At 47.9% G+C, this 12,469-nt stretch overlaps 6 protein-coding genes across 6 annotated transcripts; all 6 read right to left on the reverse strand.

Annotated features, from left to right (window-relative positions):
- Positions 1-300: 300 nt before the first annotated feature.
- UREG_06000 (uncharacterized protein) lies at positions 301-1,077 on the reverse strand (the record flags this gene model as incomplete). The annotated part of the gene is made up of 2 exons (XM_002585265.1): positions 301-905; positions 963-1,077. 2 exons carry the CDS (start codon positions 1,075-1,077, stop codon positions 301-303), a joined length of 720 nt encoding a protein of 239 aa, XP_002585311.1.
- Positions 1,078-2,917: 1,840 nt separating this feature from the next.
- On the reverse strand, positions 2,918-5,284 carry UREG_06001 (uncharacterized protein; the record flags this gene model as incomplete). The annotated part of the gene is given in 8 exon segments (XM_002585266.1): positions 2,918-3,161; positions 3,425-3,506; positions 3,856-4,048; positions 4,111-4,177; positions 4,231-4,319; positions 4,338-4,395; positions 4,730-5,074; positions 5,139-5,284. The coding sequence occupies 8 exon segments, from the start codon at positions 5,282-5,284 to the stop codon at positions 2,918-2,920; spliced, it is 1,224 nt and encodes a 407-aa protein (XP_002585312.1).
- A 729-nt stretch (positions 5,285-6,013) lies between these two features.
- UREG_06002 (uncharacterized protein) lies at positions 6,014-6,689 on the reverse strand (the record flags this gene model as incomplete). The annotated part of the gene is made up of 4 exons (XM_002585267.1): positions 6,014-6,090; positions 6,175-6,202; positions 6,280-6,618; positions 6,678-6,689. 4 exons carry the CDS (start codon positions 6,687-6,689, stop codon positions 6,014-6,016), a joined length of 456 nt encoding a protein of 151 aa, XP_002585313.1.
- A 602-nt stretch (positions 6,690-7,291) lies between these two features.
- On the reverse strand, positions 7,292-9,418 carry UREG_06003 (serine/threonine-protein kinase sid2; the record flags this gene model as incomplete). The annotated part of the gene is made up of 3 exons (XM_002585268.1): positions 7,292-7,379; positions 7,440-8,754; positions 8,827-9,418. 3 exons carry the CDS (start codon positions 9,416-9,418, stop codon positions 7,292-7,294), a joined length of 1,995 nt encoding a protein of 664 aa, XP_002585314.1.
- A 535-nt stretch (positions 9,419-9,953) lies between these two features.
- UREG_06004 (uncharacterized protein) lies at positions 9,954-10,429 on the reverse strand (the record flags this gene model as incomplete). The annotated part of the gene is made up of 3 exons (XM_002585269.1): positions 9,954-9,983; positions 10,039-10,270; positions 10,326-10,429. 3 exons carry the CDS (start codon positions 10,427-10,429, stop codon positions 9,954-9,956), a joined length of 366 nt encoding a protein of 121 aa, XP_002585315.1.
- Positions 10,430-11,579: 1,150 nt separating this feature from the next.
- On the reverse strand, positions 11,580-12,293 carry UREG_06005 (uncharacterized protein; the record flags this gene model as incomplete). The annotated part of the gene is made up of 1 exon (XM_002585270.1): positions 11,580-12,293. One exon carries the CDS (start codon positions 12,291-12,293, stop codon positions 11,580-11,582), a length of 714 nt encoding a protein of 237 aa, XP_002585316.1.
- Positions 12,294-12,469: the final 176 nt, after the last annotated feature.

Raw genomic sequence — 12,469 nt, forward strand, 5'->3', positions numbered from 1 at the left:
ATTTATGCGCAGCTGAGCTCGAGCAAGATAATAGCCTCATGCCTCGTTCCATAGAAGCATCTCAATCGGACGTATATTTTTTGTTTTTGACCAAGTATTATAGATCGTAATCTTACCTATCATCGCATGCAAACCTCTGTATGTATCGCAGTGTGAATCAATACTACCGGCCACCAAATCCTTCGTGTATTTAATCTATTATTCTAGCTAGCATTTTATACATTGGCAAAAGCGTTTTATTGTGACGGTTCGAAATCACCATACTGTCTCGAATCCATCCAGTTTAGGTCCACTGAATAATTATACCTGGAAGGTCACTGTATGGATCAGTTGCTCCAATGATGCTGTGGCCTTCTGAACAAACAACTTATCACACGGAATTTCGTGCCCAGAGTCATGACGGACAACTGTTGTGATACCCGAGCATAATTTTACCAGTGAATTGCCCTGGCGAGAGAACGGATCCTGGTGACCGATTAAATGAAGGGTAGGCACAGTAATACGCGCCGTCTCTGTTTCTGTCTCTGGATTATACAGGCATAGAAACGGTGCGCTGGATAAATGAACAGGCCCTGGGAACGCTACTGGCTCTGTTTCTAAAATTCCAGATCCTTCAACTTTGGATTCGAGTTCTGCGGGCCCCGCAACATTATCGAGGTTGTATGGCAAACTAGCTCCGGCAAAAATTGCAAGTTTAAAGAGTTCTTCTTTCTCTGGGTTGTCTTTTGCATGTTGTAGCATCATTGACGCAGCCAGTGCGGCACCTTGTGAGAAACCAATGACTCCGTCAAATGGGCCTTCCAATTCCATTATATCGAGAACAAATTCATGTGCGCAAGACACTAGATTGTGGGTTGGGAGGTTATAGTGGCAGAAGTATGGCCCTGGAAAGACTTCTTCCACACCTAGTAACAAGGTTAGATTCTCATGGATATTATGATTGTAAAAGGTGTTAAACAAACCATCTGCAGGATCACATTCTCCTATGCCATCAATGTAGAAAAACTCATGGATTCCCTCAAAAGCAGCAGTGATTGGGGCCAGCTGGGATTGCAAAATCTGGGAGCTCGTCCCCATGCCATGCAAGCAAAGAAATCTCATCTTAGATTCTGGGATGACAAATTTGATGCAATAATCAGGATATCTATCAGTTGGAGATGAAAAAAAAAAGAAGTAAATCTGAAGTGCCAGTAAAATTGCGAGTTTTTGTGTTGATGTTTGTGAGATTAATGGATTCAGGGTAAAAATAGGGGCCACTGGCTTAGGTTGTGACTGGTGCTCAGCTTTGGGGGGTCAATCAAGGGACAACTGAGCAGACATTGGACTTGATCTTGCAGTCTGGTTCCAGCTATGTATATACACGACTCTGACTGTCACTAAATGCCGAATTCATTTGAAGGATCTCCTGTGAATCTTCCAAACTGGCAGTTAGTTCAGATTTCGCCATTGTATGTAACGTTAAGCACAGAGTAGTTAACTCAATGGCCAGTGACGGGAACTACAATTTATCAGTGCATTTGCAGTGGGTCAATCGACGACCCCTTTGAAGTTGGCAGTTGAGCATTAACTATGGCTTTGACCTGCCTGCTCACTGGCATCGGGAACTATGAGTTGGCTTCACCAGACACGACTGCAAAACGTTGAGACATTCCGTACAGTAGATCGCTTTCACTTCAATCGAGGTGATCGCATAAAAGGCTGTTCGCTACTCTTAAATAAATATTAGAATAGGTCGGTAGTAGAATATCATGAAACGACCGGGGGGTTTCCGCTGACAGGGCGTGTGGCTCTCAGCTCAAAAGGCATATCGCCGACTTGAGGCAAAACGGCGATATGGACTCGATTCCGAGCAGTGCCAGTATCTTAAATCAACTGCTTTAGCCCGCCTTTTCCTCTCGACCGTATCCCCGTTTAAAAAGATATTGTTGATCTATTCTGTTCTGTTTTGGGGTTGTCCCTCGTTGATTTAGACGATTTTGAACTACGCAGTGTCCAGCGCCCATCCCTACTTTGTATGCTGGTCGACTGCAGATGAACGCATTGTCAAGCAGATTATCTCCCGTATCGACGGGCTTACAACTTCGATGTTGTCTTTCACTCATTTCCGGTCGACACAACCTCATAGTAAAACCATCCGCAGTTCAACTACACCCATCATCCACCTGGAGTGGCCATGCATTGAAGCCGATTAAACCCGACGGGCAAAAGAGAGCTCCTCTTCAGCATTTTCTGTAAGATCGGCTCCTAATCATGTACCCCCAGAGATCGCAGTAGCTGATTTATCCGTCCATCGTCCCAAAGCACCACAGCAGATCAATTAGTCAACTGGTCACGACAAGGATCGCTCTGGCCCCTCAGCTTCGGACTTGCATGTTGCGGCCTCGAGATGATGGCCGCATCCATGCCTCGATACGATCAAGACCGACTCGGAATCATTTTCCGCGCATCTCCACGACAGTCAGACGTGATGCTGGTAGCAGGAACAGTGACCAATAAAATGGCTCCTGCGTTAAGATTGTTGTATGACCAAATGCCCGATCCGAAATGGGTCATTAGCATGGGGAGCTGTGCAAACGGAGGTGGCTATTATCATTATAGCTACAGTGTGGTGAGGGGCGTGGATCGCATAATTCCCGTGGATATCTATGTTCCGGGATGTCCGCCAACAGCAGAGGCGTTGCTGTATGGAATATTTCTGCTGCAGAAAAAAATAAGAAATACACGGATCACAAGGATGTGGTACCGGAAGTGAGTAGCCGCCATGCGAGCAGGAAAGGCTCCAAAGGCAGCATAATCTCAATACAAAAGAGACTTTATTTGTACAGCCATTTTTAATGAGGGGAGTACTTTCTTGCCGCAAGCTATGCACATTGGGAAGCTGGGAGTGTCTTCAACCGCCGCGGGGAGCGCGCCACCGTCAACCATCATCGTCTTCCTGAAAAAATAGCGATGCGTCCATCCCAAAATCTGCATTCATTAGTAGACTACCAACTGGCAAACTCGCCATTGTAAACGGATCGATGGTTTGCGTAGTTGTGTTGGCCGTGGAAAGTATATCGATGGGGATATCGCTGGACTTCACCTCTGAATTTAGGCTGTATTGGGAAGAAGCAAAGGGGTTGGATGTCGCAGCTTGCGAGACAAAAACAGGATCCCGATTTCTATCAAATTTGTTGTTTGATGAAAGGCTCCCCATTACCTGAAGAATCCGGTTAAACAGTTGGTAATTCCAAGCAATTGGAGGCCAGTGGTCACGGAGTTTGTCTAGCACAAGCATACATAGGCGAACTCTATGCTCAGACACATCCATTAATCTAGGAGTTGAGCCCTGCATATTTGCAATATGGACAGACAACGAAGAAAATACAGGTGCAAGTCTAGGAGATGTTAAAACGATTTCTGTTCGCGGATGAGGATCACTCACATATGGAGAGGTGAGAACGCTAGGGCATTAACCGAAAGCAAGTCTTCCAAGATTCGCACGATTTTGACGGCAGCCTCAAAAGCTACCGTACCAACAGCCATTCTGTCAGGGAAGAGAGATCCATTTCGACGCAAAAGAATTTGGCACCCGCTGCTTAGACGGTTAGAGGATTCTTTAAAGTGCGGGGGATCAATAGACAAACTGGAAAATCAAATGTAACAAGGAAGTCCAAAATCCATCCTGCAGAGAAATAATCGAGCTTGGGTATTGTAATTCCTGGGGAAGAAAGGTCTCCCACAAGGTTAAATTTTTTAAAGATTCGGTTCTTGTCGACTCATCCGCATTGGCACCGAAAGTCATCAAAAGACACTTGCTAACTGGCGGCGGATGTGAGCGGGGGGTTTCAAAAGGGTCCACGGTGATATGAATACCTTTTGAGACAAGGTCCGCCAGATAAAGTAAATATAGCTTGGACTCCGCGGTTGAATTTCCAAGCATGCACAGATTAATAGCCTCTTCATCATCCTCAGTGAGGTCATCCTCGTTGAGTTTTGGGACATCACAATAGTCGTCATTAATATGAGGTGTTTGGCCGAGTATCAGTGCTTCGAGGATATCATATATCTGTGCACAAACATCAGTGGCTTACGGCAGAAGCCTCATGGTCATTAGAGTGAGGAGCTCACGTATATCCCCCACCATAATCTTTTCCTGAATTTCTGCTGCCTTCTACTTAGGCTGGTGTACGCCTTCCTAAAAGATCCCATAAGCCAGATTCAGACGAGACAAACAAGCGTTGAACTAACGATCGATGGAGCTCCAAGGACTGTGCAAGGCTCGTGGCAATGCCCATCCAATGCCATGTATACTTTTGTTCAGTTGGAGTCCCCCACCACTGCGACATTAGACATACGGCCTGAAGATTAACGATGGCATCCGACTCATAGTTCGCATCGTACAAGGCTTTAGCCCTATGATAAAAAGCGCAACTTGCCTCATATCGAGATGAGAAACCAGCTGTTGTGCAAATGGTACCTTCGCAATGCATAATCCCAACAAAGTGGATAGCATGCAAGAGGAGCGGGGAGACGCGCCCACATTCATATTTCAGGCAAAAATCTGCTCTATCAAACATCAAGGCTGACATAGGCCGAGCATACTGGAAAAAGGCTTTCACTAGCTCGTAGCTAACTTCTTTAGAAGGCATTTGAAAAGCACCCTGGCTCGTTAAATGTAGAATTTCATGTTGCTTTCGCTCGTCGATCAGATTTTTTGTTGGCTTGTCCAGGTTCTCAAAATGAAGACGTTTCAATGCTTTCTTCGGGGGAGCATTTGTCTAAGGGTTTATCGAATGGATTGCACATCTCATTGAACACATAACTCAAATTGAAGGCATCTCCATAATAAAGCATCTCACTTTCGCGTCCTGCAGTGCTCAGCTCGGAGGATCCTGAGAATGAAGTACCAGTAGCCATTTCCGGCACTGTGCCGGATGTCATGGTGAGCCCTGACACCTCTTGAACAGTTGACGGAGCGGGTTGTAAATTGACAACGGGGGTATCTTCAGAAACATAGTGAGCTGAACCGTCGCCATTCACCGGTAGTTGAGACGGCTGAACGAGTCCTGGCTCAGTACGGCGTCGTTTGTACCTTTACTTCAGTTAGGGTCTAGCAGTCCGTATTTCGGGTTTAGAGCGTGAGCTATCAAACGTACTTTCCGCGCTGTGAAATAATAGACTGGCAGTCCTGACCAGCAAGGCGGCAATTCGTACAGGCAACCTCCTCTGTTCGATCGCACTTTACTCTTCGAGAGTGGCACAACGTGCATGCGACTTTCACACGAGGCTTGCCGGCTGGCATACCGGCTAATAAGCAGAGGATTACACAATCGACTTGTGCTTCAGATACGCTCGGTCCGGCAACAAACTGAGAAATCACTTGATCAAGGGGTCCATATCAACTTGACCGTTCCGCTCTCAAGTTGAATTTCTAGCTTTGGCTCCGGCTGGTAGACGATCCTCCCGATGTGTCTCCGGTTAGGTAATGCACTGCCAAAGGCTCCATGTAAGTATCTTAGAGAAAAAAGGGAAGATGACAGTGCGACATTCGAATAGCGAAGTCAGACGTTGAAGCACTGTATGTCCCAATTAGGCTTAGTGCGCTGACGGAGATCGGAAGCTCATCGGGCGGAGTCGGGAACAAAAGGAGATCTGGGGAGACATCAACGACTGCTGTGCAGTGTGGGCATGAAAAGATCCATGTCATTCTCTCCTCTGAAAAAATAGAGCTAATGCTAGAGGATTGAACCACTAGTTATCACATATGTATGGAATGCTTGTTACAGTTATCATCAGCCTGGATTCAACCGGCTGGCATTGGTGGATGGGTCACAGCTCAAGGAATCCAATCGACATGGACCCCAATTAGCACATATAGGTCAGGTCAGCGGGGGTATTAAGATCCCAATGCCATATCTACGTTGTTGGTAAAAAGTAGAGTTTTATTCCTAGGACCTCCCAGATCATAGACGCCGACGCCTGATATTACAAGACATTGCTAGGTACACACGAATATGAACGACCAAATATCTCACGGCGTGTTATCCGGCGTATGTGGCGGCTCCTGCTGAAGCAACTTTAGGATCGCAGATTCGTTCGTGCCGAGTACTAAATCCATCAACAAGCATCAGCCATCTCCAAAAGCCCAAGTGTAGTGTTAACACAACAAGACAATCCAACCGGGTTCCTTACCTGCCTTTCCATTATTCCAATCCACCACCTATCACACACCTAATCAGCAAATAGAGAAAAGAAACACAGAAGAAATCGAAAATCCCCCTGGAGATAAAAACTCACCACAGGCCTCACAAACCTCTCCCCATCCTCCTTCAACCTCCTCAGCGCATCCAACCGATCCCTCGCCCCCTGCACCAAGTCCCCCGGCTTCCCCGCTCCCACCGCACCCCCGCCCATGTAATCCATAATCAGCTTCAGCTGATCCGGCGTCGGCGGATCCTCCGTGACATCGAGCTCGAACTGCTCGCGACGCGGACGGAAGTTCTTTTCCGCTGTGGGATGGATGCCGGATGCGGTCTCGGCAGCGGTAGCGGAAGCTTGTTTGAGGAGGGCCAGGGCGCGGAGGGAGGCGGGGAGGGCGGGTTTGTGGAAGAGGGTGACGATGTCGAGAGGTTTGTGCTTTGCCCCGTTAGTTACGCAAAGATTCTGGTGGGGATGCAAGATCGGCATGGGCTTACAAAGCGGAACATAATTTCGAATATAATAGCGATAATTTTCTGAAATAGAATGGCAGGAGGATCGAGTACGCTGCACTGCTAATGGTTTGCTGAGAAGTGAAGCCTGCATAATAACAAACATGAACATTGAATTTATTGATGATGTCATCCACTAGTTAGTTATCTAGCTAACTAGTTAACGCACATTTAGCTGAGGATGTATTTTGGGACAGGCATCTTCTATTTATGCAAGTAGTAATTCACGGGCAGATAAAATATAACAGAAAACCATCAAAGCAAGCAGTGTTGGGGGTGGGTTCCAGGTGATAACAGCAGAATTAATGCAGGTGGAACAGGACATTAACAATTTCTAGCATGAACAAGACATGAACATGAGGTGAATACAATGCAGACGAAAAAGAATCATTACAATGCTCGTATATTGATGAAACAAACCGCAGAGGCAGAGTAACAAATAAACTGGAGAAAGAGTTGTCGAGGTTAAAATTGAGAGGACCAGCTCGGAATCGAAGTAAAATATTGGCGAAAAGGCGATTATGTCAACCCATTTGTTGTGTTTGAACGATTGAACAGTCTCAAAAGAATCGGTGCGCACAGGGAAGTGTAGTAGGATTTCAGAAAATCGTTCCGAAAGAACCATCTGTTGGAATGGCTTTTCGCGGGCTGGTCCGCCCATCAGTACCCATTGCCGGCTTACGGTGTCTGTCGAAAGTCAGCCAAAGCAAGCTCTATCTATCACGGGAGTTCTTGGTGGCAACGTACCGGAAAGTAAAACCGACAAACAAACTCTTGCTCATTTTATCATCACGTTCCGCCATATCCTCCAGTGCTCGTTGCTTGTCGTGAACTTCCTTGTACTTTGCCATGTCTGCCTCGCTGCCGAAATCGTCAAAGTAGCCTGCATCTGTCTCTGAGTCAAGGTCCGGAACAAACGGCGGTTGCATTTCCCGCAGCCTGTTAAAATCCACCTCGGCGAAATATTCATGCATATGAATCTCTTTGATATTCTTAAAACGAGATTCCTTGGAAGCCACCATACGCGTGATTAAATCCCAGGTCCGTCTCGACAGGAAGTAGTCCGGGCCGTCGTAAACTGGTTCCTGCAGAACCTGCTCCCACTGCTTGAGGTTCTGCCAGGTTTCGTCGACGGTGGCACCGGCAAAGGGAGGATACCCAGCCAAAGCCTCAAAAAGCATGCATCCCAAGCTCCAGTAGTCGACGGTGAAATCGTACTCGTCTCCTTGAAGCACTTCTGGTGCCATATAGTCGGGAGACCCAACAATGGATTTTGCATAGTTCACTTCGCGCTTTCTCAAACTCCGGTAGCCCTCCCGTCGTTCGGCAGCGGTGCGCTGGCCCATCGGACGACCAAACGGAACTGGGGTTTTGCCAACTTCTTCTAGCTTGATCCTCATGGACTCTATCTTCCCGGGACTGAGCATGCCCGCTGCCAATCCAAAGTCAGTCAACTTTACATGGCCTGTCGAATCGATTAGGAAGTTTTCGGGTTTAAGGTCGCGGTGAATGTAACCGAGGGCGTGGAGAGCATCGACACACTGGATCATCTCCGCGATATAAAATCTTGCGTGACGGTTATGCAGGACACTGGCGTTGTTGAGCAGAGTCCGGAAGTCACCTCCTGGGACATATTCCATCGCGAGGTATATCTTCTCGTCATCTTGGAAAGCATACAGCAGCTTTACTAGCCATTCACTCTTCGCAGCGGTGAGAATATCTCGTTCCGTCAAGATGTGTCTGATCTCATCCAGCTTGAATAATAGTTTCTTGCTCATCACCTTCAGAGCACAGACCTCACGGGTATCCTTCTTTTGGGCCAAATAAACCTGACCATAACCACCCTGTCCGACTTGTGTGAGGATTTGGAAGTCGGCATGGCGCAGTCTGGTTCTGCGTTTGCGCAGATGAGCCCGCTCTCTGCCCAGGTATTTGTTCAAGGCCGCTTCGTATTCCACACGGGAGGTGGCGGGAGGCGGAGGGTACGCGGCTTTGAACTGGGACTGGCGCGTCTGGCGGTTATGAACATAGCTCAGGAGGTCAAAATAATGGTCGAGAAAATCTAAAGCGTGCAATGAAAGAGTTAAGACTTCGCGTCTCGAGAAAGAAGGGAGTGTCGAGCGAGGATACTAACATAACTGGGCCACATTCGCGAGGCGTTTGACGTTCGGCAGCTGCAATTTCTCTAATTCTTCCGTTGTTAAGCCTCTTGTCTGCGTGGGATGTTTGCGCTCTCTGCCTCGAGTTTGATATGCCTCCTGTCGTGAGATCGCTGCTTGGTTCGAATGAAAAACGGGCTCTTTGCCCAGGCGAGATCCTCCCGGTGGTGCATTCTCCTGATTTCCTCTTCGTGTTGGGCTGGCAGACGCAGGGGTATTCCGATGGATCACACTCTCCGTGAACGTGGTCGACGGCTCGCCTCCGCCAATCTGCCCCTTTCCAGGTGATAGCCCGCTCAGGTTGAAAACCGATTTCGAGGGCGACGAAGGAGTTAGCTTCATGGCATTGTCGAAGATACTTGGAAGGTCTGTCGCGCCTGGGGGCAGCCGGCTTTTGCTGGGACTGCCGTGTGGGGTATGGAGCGGGCTTGTGAAGCCATAATGCTGGGGGGTGCGCGGGCGGTCATACAGGTCGTTGTTGGATCGTGAATGAATAAGAGATGGGATTTGAGAAGGCCTCATGTCTCGTTTCCCCAGCGGGGACTGTGAGCGCATATTAACCGCCATGGCGTTGGTGACAAGTCGGAGCTTCAGGGGCGCAAACGACGTTGGGCCTCGACCCCACTATCACGAGAGTGAAGCGCTCGTGAGGGACACTCAGCGCGAGGAGAAGACAGGTGAGGAAGTGTCTTTGCAATAAAAGGGGGTTGTCAAGAGAGGGTGAGGAAGTGAAGAGAAGAACGATGTGAGTAAATGGTGTGTGATGTGCAGCCCATCGTCAAAGCGACCTGGGTGGGAGTGTGGAACCTGTCTGATGAAGCCTGCAGCCCAGAATCAACATCCTCACCTGGCTAAATAGCTAACAAACTAGTCCAGCAGAACTGGGCTGCAGCGTGTTGTTGGCGGCAGTTGCTCCAGCAACACGCTGACTCAGCGGGTAAGGCTGAACGGAAGTTGATGCAAAACATGATGCTCTGGAACAGGGGACAACGCCACAATTCATTTCAATTATGACTCTATCTCATGATAACAACAGGGCTAGCAATATGTGAAATCGTCTCTTTTCCCGTTTCCAAACTAAATCGCGCCAGTCGGCGTCCCGTTACGCTCCACCCTCTTTACGCTGCCCCGTCTGCACCCGGATGTTAGCGGCATCGACACTCTGGAGGAATAGTAGAAACACTTACAAACCAACCAAGGCCGTACGATGGCGTCGTGAAAGTGATTGTGGCACCCTTGGGGAAATAGAACACATCTCCTGGCTTGGCCGTGACCTTTTGCCCTGTTGTGTCGGCGATCTCAAACTCCCCCTCCAGGATAATCTTCATCTCGTCGTAGGTGTATGTATAGACTAGGGGTGTGCCCTTCTCTAGGCGGTAGAATCCAGCGCACATGGGCTTTTCGGGGTTCTCGGCTTCACTAATAACTACCTTGAGCATTTGTCACGAATGGCACAGAGACAGAATCGAGTTACCTGGTGAACACATCTCCCAGGAAGGCATTGTCGTTGGCAATCAACGGCGGCTTGTAGTTGGACTGTGCCTGGGCGGAGTACCTGAATGCGACGGGAGCGGACATGGTTTCGAAGATAATCTATCACTGGGAGCTTCAGCTGTTAGCCACATTGAGACTCTACCATCGATACAAGTATCGCCCACCTTGAACAAAAGCAGGAGTGAATGTGGCGAGGGAGAGACGAAGTTTCGTGGATTTATCCCAGAGCCAGCAGTAAACGGTGCGGATGCTCTCGGTTTATATAGTTACCACTCATCAGTGCCCGAGGCAATCCCATGATAGCAATTGATTCCCTACAAAGGTCAACCGGACCGAATGTACTCCCCACCAACCCGGGGATCCCCAAATCGGAAAAAGAGGGGAATGGTGACACGACACAATGCTGCGGAAACAATGTCCAGCCATCATTCAGTCGACTGGAAGAGCTGCGGGGTCAGTTAGTTATCAAGAAATGGGACCAGGCTTGCCGCCGTCGCTACAAATTAGTTAAGACATCTTCTCATAGAGTCATTTAACTACAGCAGCGCACAATGCAACTAGAATCATACGCAGCTGCTCCCTTTACTGTTTATTCTAGTATCTCATCCACTCCATCAACCACAGCCTTGACCTCCTCCTCCCCCTCTTTATCGATAAGCCCGGAGGTCGCGGGATAAGTTATCCATATCCGGTATAGTGCCCGCGTTCCTCTTCCTGTTCGGGTTGGGCTCTCCACATTCCCAATTATCTTGTTGAACCATTCCAGGGCGTCAACCAGATGCTTCATGGAACCCGGTTTCGACTCCTGGAATCGACTTTAAAATATGTCGGCCCTTCAGACGGCCTCACACTTGGCTGATTTATGTGGGCGCTGAACTTCGAGTAGGCTTCCGCCTTATCTAGTTAGTTGGTCGATTCACCAAACCATAAATAGCCAGAGTGACTGGAAGGTGATTGGAAAATGAGATTCCTCTTGAAACATGTGAGCAAAAGAGGTCTGCCTATCAATCAGGAATTTATGAGAAGTTAAATAGGGTGGATGGGAGAGACGTGGGAACGGGATGGCATGTTTTGTTAGGGTCTCAGTACTCACAATCTAGGTTAAGGAGCTGAGAACAAATACTTTAACCTCGCCTGATCCTAAATTTTTGATTCTTTTGAGATTCCAAACCTTCAAGCACAAGTTAACTGTGCGGATCTCAGGTCACACACTTAATCGAAAGAAGTGTTGATGTTATGACTTAAACTTGTCGATGGAATCGTTGAAATGTAGCCCAAAGGCTTCTTGGAGTTGAATATCGTACTTTTTCTTATCCAAAATTTTCCTCTTCGCAATGTCCACAAATTCCGTGCTCCAGTACCACGGCATAATGCTATGAAAACCCTCATGTCTAGGGCACCGTGCTAGAAATCGTGGTTGGATTTCGCGGCGGAAGATTGCCCAAATACCTGCAGGACTAGCCACACCAAGCGAATACCAGAATGATCCATTCTCCCAACCCTTATTCAATATGGTAGATAGGCGCAGCTTGTTATTCCGTTGGCTAGAACACACTTTAGAGCTTAAAAGTGTTTCTTCCTCAGCTTCAATCGCATCCACCAGCTCCTGCCGGATCTTGCCATATTCCTCAGATTCTTCGGCAATTTCATCAATCGCCTTGCACGTCAACCAGGTTGGCAAGTGGAACATTTCAACCGGCTTTGAGCAAACCCATTCGAGATCAACGAGACAGGTGATATTCCAGTTTTCATCGACCAAAATATTGCTCTGGTTGAAGTCTGTAAAGGTCATGACAAACGGTCCACGCCGAAAATCAGGGTCGAGAAATGAGGGTAAAGCTACTCGCATGGCTGTCAGTGTGGCCGCCTGACTGTTATAATCGGTGGCATCATTTATCGCGTTAGGTTGGTGTAGAATGCGGTTATCGTGTACTCTAAGGGTATCCATTACATAAGATTCGACTGTGGAATATGTGTATTCACGGAGGATATCAGTTGGAATCCGTTCATTTTCAAAGTCCTGCATAACGTATGTAAGGGGTCGATTAGCTAGCTGCAGGTACCCGTCATTGTTAATGATGAAGGATCCAATCTGCAGTAGTTTAACTCGGGTCATACTTAGTA

Source organism: Uncinocarpus reesii, genomic scaffold (genome assembly GCF_000003515.1).
Source record: "Uncinocarpus reesii 1704 scaffold_3 genomic scaffold, whole genome shotgun sequence".
In the NCBI taxonomy this organism is placed as follows: Eukaryota; Fungi; Ascomycota; class Eurotiomycetes; order Onygenales; family Onygenaceae; genus Uncinocarpus; species Uncinocarpus reesii.